The following is a 10,570-nucleotide window of genomic DNA, read 5'->3' as shown; positions in this document are numbered from 1 at the left end:
CCACAAAGAAATATACTGTATGACAGCAGTTCAACCCAGTGTGAATAAGAGGGGGCGACTGTGTGAGCATGCAAGTGTGTGTATGTGTGTGTGTGTGTGTGTATGTGTGTGTTACTGTAGGAGTCTCTGTGTTTAAGTAGAATTATTGCAAGCCGGTGGAGTGTGTGTGTGTATATATGTGTGTGTGTTTTTATCAGTTAGAGAAGATGTTAGTTTACATTTCATTACCAGTTATACTGTGTCTCCTGCCTGAGTGTGACAGACTGAATGTGTGTGTGTGTGTGTGTGTGCGTGTGTGTGTGTGTGTGTGTGTGTGTGTGTGTGTGTGTGTGTGTGTGTGTGTGTCTTGAGATCCATCTGTCTCTTTTTGCTGTGTGTCTGTTACAGGTCTAGCGGGTGATCTAAGGTGTTGTTATTGTCCTCTGTGTCATTGATGGCCAGTGGGTTGCGGCTGATGACCAGCTCCAGTCTGTCTCCGGCTTCTGTGATCAGAGGCACCGCCAGGCAGCAGTCAAAGTCCCTTGTCCTTACATGGTTCACCTGCAAAAAAAGACAGTAGAGAGTCAGTGAATGACTTATCTTCTAAATAGTACACCTGCTGGCTCATTAGCTCTAACAACGACAGAGGTTAAAGGATTATTCCTGATTGCAAAGTCTTATTTTTGTCATTTTGGCCATTATTATTATTATGATAATAACGTTTCAGTCAGCAATTAAGTTAATTACTGAGATCTTGGAGAACAGCTGCATCTCTAAAAATAAGACATCAGCAGACAGTTTGAAAATAAACACCCAGGTTAGCCAGGATTATATAGAAGGGGAACAAAAACAAGGACATTGGTTAAATTGATAGCCAAAAAATATAAAATACCCCAATTTAGGAGACCCAAACTTAAAAAAAATGAATGAAAAATATTAAAATAACATCATCATTTTTATTATTTGGTGCTGAATCCTTTGCAGTGAGTGAATGTCTGCAGTTTCAGAACCGCAAACCTCTCCAGACTCACAGGATCTTTTCTCTTTGCTCTGCCAGGCCATAACTGCACCATGGCTTGCTTGTTTCAGGGACTTTTTGCTACCAACATAGTCTTGGGAGGATAAGGTGACCAGCACTCAATTATTATAGCTATGAAAACCTTTTTAGATAGACATGTGAACATCCTCAAACATTAAAGTCTGTGTAAAGTAAGAATACATATGTGTTCTGAGTTTGACATACCACAGAAAAGTGTGTTGTTAACCACCCTGCCAAATTTGAGTGATTAAAAACATCGCCAAATATATGAAATAAGCCTTCAAAGTAAAAATCAGCCTCTTTCTCTGCTCCCAAACGCTGTGGGCGTCGAGTCCGCTGAAACCCCGCCCCCTACCAAGAGTCACCTGTCAATCAAAGTCACCACCTCTACCAGAAACATGGACGCTACGTCTGAGAGCTTTCTGCTGCTAACTCAGCTGCTAGCTTGGCGGCTAGCTCAGCTACTAGCTCGGCAGCTAACTCAGCTAACTGGCTAACTGTAGACTGCAGTAGTAGTAGTGTGTGCTGAATGTATTTATACCTCTACAGCAGCAGGGGCGGGTTTATGCTAATCACTAAATCCTGAACACAGAAATCTTGAAACACAGTTTGTGAAGCCTAGCTCCACAATTTAAATCTAAATGGTTGAAATGCTTTTTACAGCGTTTTTAGAAATACATTTATGACCTATTTAATGTGTTTAGAAGAAAATGTCTGAATTCACTTTACACGGTCTTTAAATTCATGTCTTTATCATTACCTGCAGGATCCTGTCGTAGGGTTTGAGCCCGGCTCTGTCAGCTGGTCCATCAGGTCGGATCATGTTGACGTAAACTCCTTTCTCTAAGAAGCCATCTGACACACTGAAGCCAAAGTCATCACTTTCTGGGTCCTTTATCACAGTTACCTACAGGAGGAAAGCATAAGTGAGGTTGGTTTAATCAAATTGAATCTTAACCCTCTGAAGAGTAAAACATTATTGTATCTATATGAAACCCTAAACCAGGGGTGTCAAACATGCGGCCCGTGGGCCAGAACCAGCCCGCCAAGGAGTCCAATCCGGCCCACTTTCCTTCCTTCTTTCCATCTGTCCTTACTGTCTTCTCTCCTCTTCCTTCCATTCTTCCATCTTTCCTCCCTCCTTTCCTACGATCCTCCCTTTCTTCCTGTCTTCTCTTCCTTCCATCTGTCCTTCCTCACTTGCTTCCTTCAATCTCTCCTTCCTTCAATCTCTCCTTCCTTCCTTCCTTCCTTCCTTCCATCTTTCGTTACCATCTTCTCTTCTCTTCCTTCCATCCTTCCTCCCTTCCTTCGATCTTCCCTTTCTTCCTTCCTTTCTTCCTTCCTGTCTTTCCTTCCTTCCTTCCTTCCATCTTCTCTTCCTTCCTTCCATTTGTCTTCCTTCCTTCCTTCCTTCCTTCCTTCCTTCCATCTTTTTAATGGACCGGCCCACATAAGATCACATTGGGCTGTATGTGGCCCTTGAATGAAGATGGGTTTGACACTTATGCCCTAAACCCTAAAGCCTTTAAAAATGGTCAAGCAGAGGTTGTCTTCAAGGGTCCTGACACAAGCCAAAATGCAAAAGATAGTGCTAAACGACAGATGGTGTCGGATCAAAAGGTCTTTGCGCTCTGTTTTAATTTTTTTTTTTTTTTTTTAACGAAAACACAGACAGCAGCTTGACGGCCAGCTGATCACCTCTGTAAGAGGAAAAGATTAGTCGGTGTTCCTCCAATAATCCAACAAAACCATCACAGAAAGACAAAACAAGTGAGCCAACCATTCTTATGTCACAGAGAGTCTGATTGACCCTAACCCTATCCTGGCACTGTCATGTTTGGTGCTGTCATTGTTTACCTCTCCTCTTATTCGTGGAAGAACAAGTAGAGACTTCAGTAAATGGGTGAAATGACCTTTTCCTTAGGTTGAAGCTATACTAACAATTTAACAGGCCACAGACTGTCAACTGGGCCTGAAGGAAAACTTATGTTGGTGACATTTAGCCACTTTTTAAAAAATTAAATATGGACATTGTCCGTTTTTCCTTAACCTTCCTGTCGTCCTCCCAAGTCAAATTGACTCCATCTGTTTTGACCCTTCCTTCCTTCCTTCCTTTGTCCTTCTTTCCTTCCTTCCTCTTTTCCTTTCTCCCTCATTTCCTTCCTTCCTTCCTTCCTTCATTCCTCCATCCCCCTTTCTTCCTTCCTTCTGTCCTTCCTCCCTCCCTCTCTTATCTTCCCTCCTTACTTCCTCTCTTCCTTCCTTCCTTCCTCCCTCCTTCTCTCTTTCTTTCCTCCCCTACCGTCCTCCCTTCCTTCTTCCCTCACTCCCTTCCTCCCTTCCTACCTTCCTTTCCTTCCTTCCTTCTCTCCTTCCTTCCTTCCTCCCTCCTTTCCTTCCTCCCTCAACTCGAGGACAACCGGAGGGTTAAAGTTTGGCTCTAAAACTGATTGTAAAGTATGTTTCTATATTCTGTTGTCATTGGCTGATTTAAACCCCCTTCCTGTGTTACAGTGTGGTTCTGCTGAGTAGGATATACAATACACTATATATCTATACTGCATGCTTTACTGAGTCATGATTAAATGCACAATCTTCTATAATTGGTAATGCAGGCCACATGTTCTGCTATGAACTTGGGGTTTAACAAAACAAAGGAAATGGTATGATATTATATGATGTACACATATTTGATTATCTTTTAATGACACACCAATAAAAAGCTGCATTTTGTATTTTGGCTGATGGCCAATGAGCCCATCAGTTTAACAGCAGAGGATTTGAGCCAAGTTAATGTTGTGTTTTTAGAAAATACATGTATTTTCATTCTGGCCCCGGGCCGTGCAAGTTTCAACAGGCCCCTTGAATGAAGTAATGATTATAAATCCAAATGGGGGTGAAGACATGTAGCTGCCAGCATAACTGTTGCCCAAGAGGGTTAGGCCGCTTGTATTGTACATTCTATACGATATTACATAACGCACTGCACTGTAAAACATTTATGTGCTTCTCAAACTCATAAAAAAAGCTTGAACCAGTTGAACAACATTTTAGAATACAGTTGGAAGTAAATTAGTCTGATTTATGTACATGTATGTTTTTTCACCAGAGATGTTTTGGCTTCAGGGCCTTGTTACTGACCCTTTGCACAGCAGATATTCTGACTTGTTAAAGCAGGAAAAGCAGATGTCAACAGTACCCCTGAATGGTTTCTTTCCATTAATTGTCCCAGTAAGCCATGTCAGTGAGTGAGCATGCACAATACCAGAGCCATGGAGCTGGCTCACATAAATGCACTGCAGCCATCACTGGTTTTATTAATTCCATCTGGACTTTTCCTACTTTGACGAGTCATAATGTCTGCTATGAAAAGAGTCCTTTGTGCATGCATGCTCACAAGTGACACTGTCATGACTTGCTTGGACATCTGAATAAAACAGAGCAATCATTAATGTTGTAAAGTAGTAGCACCTGTACTTTTCCTACTATGATGAGCCAAAATATCTGCAGTGGAAAAAGGTCTGTTCAGCTGGAAACTTACCAGACACTGACACAAAAAAACCCACTTATTTCAATCAATGGACATTTCCTTGACACTCAGATGTTGCCAAATTTAAACTGAGAATACAGAGAGAGAGAGATCAAATGAATAAATGTGTAGGTGACTTGGTGGATGGAGAGACTCTGTTCAAATAGAGTTGGAGGTGAGTCAGCTTTTTAACATTGAACTGAACTTTAAAGAGAATGCTGACATTTTGAGAAACAGGCTTATTTGCTTTTCTGATTGAGTTAGGTGAGAAGATCAATACCGCTCTCGTGTCTATGTGTTAAAAGTATGGAGCTGGAGGCAATTAACCTAGCTTTATATAGAGACAGGAAGCAGGAGAAAACACCTTGTCTAGTTCTGATTAAAGCTGAAAAATACAACTACCAACATCGCTACAGCTGGATAATTAACATATTGAATCTTATGTGTTTTATTTATTTATTTATTGTTTTACTTTGGAAAGAACCAGTTTATCACCTCCTAGCTCCAGCTCTATACTCCATGCAAAGACATGAGGGCAGTATTAATCTCCTCATTATGACTCATCACTCATCACACTATTGCCCGACTCTTTACCGAATTTAACCCTCCTGTTGTCCTTGAGGGAGGGAAGGGAGGGAGGAAGGACGGGGGGAAGGAAAGAAGGGAGGAAGGAAGGAAGGAAGGAAGGAAAGAGGAAAGAAGGACAGAGGGAAGGGGGGAAGGAAAGAAGGGAGGAAGGAAGGAGGGACGGAGGAAAGAAGGACAGAGAGAATGTATGAAGGAAAGAAGGAAGGAAGGAAGGAGGAAGGACAGAGGGAAGGGGGGAAGGAAAGAATGAAGGGAGGAAAGAGAGAGGAAAGAAGGACAGAGGTAAGGGGGGAAGGAAAGAAGGGAAGAAGGAAGGAAGGAAGGAAGAAAGGACGGAGGAAAGAAGGAAAGAAGGACAGAGGGAAGGGGGGAAGGAAAGAAGGGAGGAAAGAAGGACAGAGGGAAGGGGGGAAGGAAAGAAGGGAGGAAGGAAGGAAGGAAGAAAGGACGGAGGAAAGAAGGAAAGAAGGACAGAGGGAAGGGGGGAAGGAGGAAGGGAGGAAAGAAGGAACAGTCAAAACAGACGGGGTCAATTTGACCCAGGAGGATGACACAAAGATTAAGGTGATGTTGTGATGTTTAAGTTAATTTAGGTTACCTTTACATGTGTTCATTTAGTAAAGAAGCAGTCCTAATGTTTGTCCTGTGAGTTCTAGCCCTCCCTTCAACTATTTATATTCAATACTAGCCTTAATCCAGATCATAAACCACATCTTCAGACAGTGGTTTAAAAACTCACTTTGTGCAGCTCCAGAGGTGTTGGAGACAAAATCCCCTGCATCTCCTCTTTAATTCGACGAGACTCCCACGTCCTCTCCGACACTCTCAACGACGCCTTGGGTTTGGGATCGTGGTGCATAAGAGGGGACTGGTTCTCTTGGAGGATGTGGACTCCCTGGTGCATGTGGGCGTCCTGGTTGAAATGGGCCTCCTGGTGCAGGTGGGCGTCTAGGTAAAATGGAAGCAACAGTATTTCAAGGAGGATTTAGTGAAAAGCACTTCCATACATGGAAAGATACTACATCAAACTTCCATTTTCCTTCCATTATATTTTGGAGAGCTTGTTTTTGTCAGTCTTATTTTAGGGACTACTGAATTACCATGGTGGAGTTGGGCCTCCTCATGCAGGTTGACCTCCTCGTGGAGGTGTGTACCCTGGTGGAGCAGGTTTCCCTGGTGCAGGAGGGAATTTCTCCGCAACGGGCTCATCCTGTTGTGGCTCAGTATGGGCTCAGCTGGAGGCTTGCTGACACCGTCTACTCCCAGACTGATAGCTGTGCCTGTCATAATGGATGCCTGCACAAATAAATGCACATATACGCACTTAAGCCTCAGCTGTGGTGAAATTACTGCACTAACAGTACGTATGTTCATCGCCATAATGTAAAAAAAGTGAATTTGTGAGCAATATTGATGGTAAAGAGTATGTTTAGCCTACATTAAAGTCTTATGATCTTTGAGTAATGCTACTGTTAATGGTTCAAATATTCAGTGGCTGAGGATGATGTGTTAATGGTTTTGATATTATATCACAATTGTGCATCTAAAGCTGCTTAATCTTGTGCTGCCATGAGGCTTTGTAGTAGACAACATCACAGGCTACAGAGTCTGCAATGAGAAGAGGCTAAACAGATATGAAATACATGAAATGATGTAAACACAGTTACTCCTAGATATAAATCCAGATTAAATGTGCCTATATATGTAAATGATTGACTAACATGTTATTTGTTTAGGGTAACTTTGGGGTTCCACCATTTCCACAAAGGAAGCTAATGCTGATGACTGCAGGTTAAGTTTGAGGTGGATGCTAACATGCTAACATGCTAACATGCTCACTGACCTCGATCTCTCTGAGCAGTTCTGATTGGCCGCAGGTCTCCAAGTCCTCCAACGCCTGACACCAGAAACTGTCTTCTGGATCCAACAGAATACCGTCTGGTGGTTGGCCGATAAATCTGTCAAACACACAAATGAAATCAAGAGAAATTGCTTTGGAAACGATTCATCATCTCACTCAGTGGCAGTGTCACTGGTTGTTAGAGAAAACAAACATTTTGGTTACAGCTGTTTTTAACCAAGGAAGGAAGGAAGGAAGGAAGGAAGGAAGGAAGGAAGGGAGGGAGGAAGTAGGAAGGAAGGAAGGAACAAGGAAGGAAGGAAGGAAGTATGGATGGAAGGATGGAAGGGAGGAAGAAAGAAGGAAGGAAGGGAGGAAGTATGGAAGGAAAGGAGGAAGGAAGGAAGGAACAACGAAGAAAGGAAAGGAGGGAGGGAGGAAATAAAAGGAGGAGAGGAAGGTAGGAAGGAGGGAGGGAGGAAAGAAAAGAAGGAGGAGAGGAAGGTAGGAGGGAGGAAGGAAGGAAAGAAGGACAGAGGAGGGAAGGAAGGGAAGGAAGGGAAGGAAGGGAAGGAAGGGAGAGAGGAAGGAAAGAAAAGAAGGAAGGAAGGAAGGAAGGAAGGAAGGAAGGAAGGAAGGAAGGAAGGAAGGAACAGTCAAAACAGACGGGGTCAATTTGACCCGGGAGGAGCTCAGGAGGGTTAATGTGTAAACTGGACTCTTTCAGTAAAACATGAACATTTTCTGCACCTTTTAAACAGTTACTAGACCAAATGTGAATAAATATATGCTATACTGTGATACTGAGTCGGCCCAAGGTGAAAATCCTTGTGCTGTTATCAGCGACGGGGTAGCATCATCAACAAAGCTGATGTGAACACAGCTGTGTCAGTGCAGGACAAGGCTATTTGTTCTGGTTAAATCCAACATGAGTAATCTTTTAACAGTGAATGTCCTCAACTGACAGGATTAATTGACTCTCTCCTCTGTCTCTCCACCCCCAGTGGTGTTATATAACCCCAGTGAATGTTTTTATACTCACAAGGCTCAACCTCCTGACTCATCACTATATACACAGAGACACCTCCAGATATCAGTCTCACTGACTTCAGGGCTTAAAACCACCACACTGAAAATGTTCACCTCACTGTGAATTCTTCGTTGAGTAATTCGTCATACGTCGACAATCACTGACTGAGACTCACAGGATGATTTTCAGCTTCAATAGAGGTTTTTTTTTTTTAAAGTGTTCATAACCAAACTGCTGGAAACAATATAAAATTATGAAAATGATACGACTGAATTATTCCATTAAATTCATTTAGCCATTTAAATGAAAATGGTTTGTATGTTTTTAGCTCATTTAATAGAAATCACATAATCTTTAGATCACAGCTAACCACTGTGAAAACCATGTTACACCGCTCCAGGCATCCATTAGTCTCCAATTATTTCTCTGCGGTAGGAAAGTCTTAAAAATTGTTTGAGCTGCATAATCATCAGAGTGAACATCAAGTCTGCATTAATGTTTCCCAGTTTCACATCATTATTATTATTATTATTACGAGGCAAATCAGTGCATAGATGTTTAAAACAATGCACTTAATGTACCATAAATCACGACATAGTATGCACAACAATAATGTAATACGGACGAAAATCAATGCAAACTTGATGTTCGCTATGGTGGATAAATGGAGCAAGTTGCAAGTCTACATTATCAGATTTTAATGCAGTACAAAATAAAATTAAATCAATTATGGCCATGGTATTTCCAGAGATCTAAAACTCTATTGACAACATAAAGGATGCATGGTTTGTAGTTAAATAGATTAAATTAACTTAATTCCTACCCTGGTGGTTTGTCCCAGTCATCCTCACTGAAGCCTCCGTCACTGAAGGGGTAGTTCTTCCGGCGTGGAGGAGGCGTGGTGCTGCGTTGTTGCTTAGCGCTACGCCACTCATGAGGGTGCAGGGCAATACCAGCTGCCTGGTGGCTGTAGGTGCCTGTGTAGGAGAGAGATGTTAAGGAATAATATGGTAATCAGGGAGTTTTCTTGGGCACAGCAAACAAAATATAAGAACTCGCATTAATTATGAAGCACCTTTTGTAAGAGTTACACTAAATATGTGTTGCTGTGTAGGACATAATGACTTTTCGCCTTCTACCCGCGTTAATACCAGGCGGGGAGTTCTGGTCCTCTGAAATGAAGCCAACGTGGAAGTAACTTAGAACTGCATTCTATCAAAAGGCCACCAGGGGGCGACCGTCTCTATACAAGTCAATGGAGAATTCACCAACTTCTCACTTGACTTCTAACCTCAGTAAACGTTTTCAAAATGTGTTTATGGTCTCAATCGCTAGTTTAAAGCCTTCTTCAATGCAGTATGATGTTCATTTGGGACATTTTGGCCTCTCTGATTTTATATTTGATGATAAAGCAGGGTATGCATTAGGGCGTGGCTACGTCCTGATTGACAGGTTGATTGCCCAATGTCCTCAAGATCCAGCCCTCGCAACCATAGCAACCTCCCCGCTCCACCCATGGCCCCGCCTCATGCCCATATAAGTAGAATCCGTGTTTTTATTTTTCCCAGCATGCACCTGAAATTTTCAAGATGGTGTTGCCTAGATTTGAAACTATTGGCTTCCGAGCAGCAGTCCACAAACCAAAGGGTGACGTCACGGATGTTACGTCCATTTCTTTTATAAAGTCTATGGTTAATGCAAAGCTTACCCTGGCTGCCATAGCCGGCGTCCATCCCTGAGCCGTCCCATGACTCCATGGCGGAGTCGACACTGGGTATGGTTGTGGAGTAAAGCTCTGAGAGCTTATTGGTCTGCTGGCTGTCCGTCAAATCATCCTCATCAGGGTCACTGAGCTCGTTCTCTGTCGTGTCCTCTGCCTCTGCTGCTTTCCTCTCCTCCGCATCTTGGTGAGAAAAAGCTGTAATCGGGTTTGTCAAATAAAATAATCGTCAAATCACAAAGAAATCGTGAGATAATAAGCTTGCTTTTTGGAAAAGGTTGATGGAACGTTTTCTGTATATACATATTTGAAGAGCCTCTAGTACACAAGATATCTTGTTCAAGTGAATCCCTGGCTCACATTGGCTGAGCTATCTAATGCATCTGCATTTAATAAAGCCGTAATTCAGGACTCATTAGGATCTGAGTGCTTGCAAATTAGATTTCAAGTCATCATGGCAGGGGAATGTCAGCATTTTTAGCACAGTTTACAGTCATCTAGGAAAAGTCTGACTGAAAAAGACAGACTGCAAAACATTTCAGGTCAGATGTTTGTGAATATTTATACAGACATCAAGAATGTGGTTTTTGTTTAATCAAAACCAGCCTCATGGAGTCAGACATGATGCTGTCAGACAAGAGATTTGTGAAGTTACTGCTAAAAGTTTTCATGCTTACCGTCGAGCTGTTTTTTTATCTTGAGGGTGACCGTCTCTCCAGCCATCTGCAGCAGGTGGATGGCTTCACTCAGAGGCTTTCCTTTAAGACTGACGCTGTTAATGGCCAAAATCCTATCCCCTACATGAATAGCCCCTGTCCTGGACACACATGAAAACAAACAAA

At 42.5% G+C, this 10,570-nt stretch overlaps 1 protein-coding gene across 1 annotated transcript in view; it reads right to left on the bottom strand.

The window, feature by feature from the left end:
* Nucleotides 1-381: 381 nt before the first annotated feature.
* LOC128355378 (glutamate receptor-interacting protein 2-like) overlaps nt 382-10,570 on the bottom strand; it is a 280,446-nt gene continuing 270,257 nt past the window's right edge. The window contains 8 exon segments of the mRNA XM_053315617.1: nt 382-540; nt 1,779-1,925; nt 5,878-6,086; nt 6,239-6,434; nt 6,982-7,096; nt 8,832-8,985; nt 9,717-9,911; nt 10,406-10,545. Coding sequence (XP_053171592.1) covers nt 382-540; nt 1,779-1,925; nt 5,878-6,086; nt 6,239-6,434; nt 6,982-7,096; nt 8,832-8,985; nt 9,717-9,911; nt 10,406-10,545 — 1,315 coding nt within the window.

This window comes from Scomber japonicus, chromosome 3 (assembly GCF_027409825.1).
Source record: "Scomber japonicus isolate fScoJap1 chromosome 3, fScoJap1.pri, whole genome shotgun sequence".
Classification (NCBI taxonomy): domain Eukaryota; kingdom Metazoa; phylum Chordata; class Actinopteri; order Scombriformes; family Scombridae; genus Scomber; species Scomber japonicus.
The sequence above is the reverse complement of the archived record's forward strand: the minus strand, read 5'-3'. Positions and strand labels throughout refer to the sequence as shown.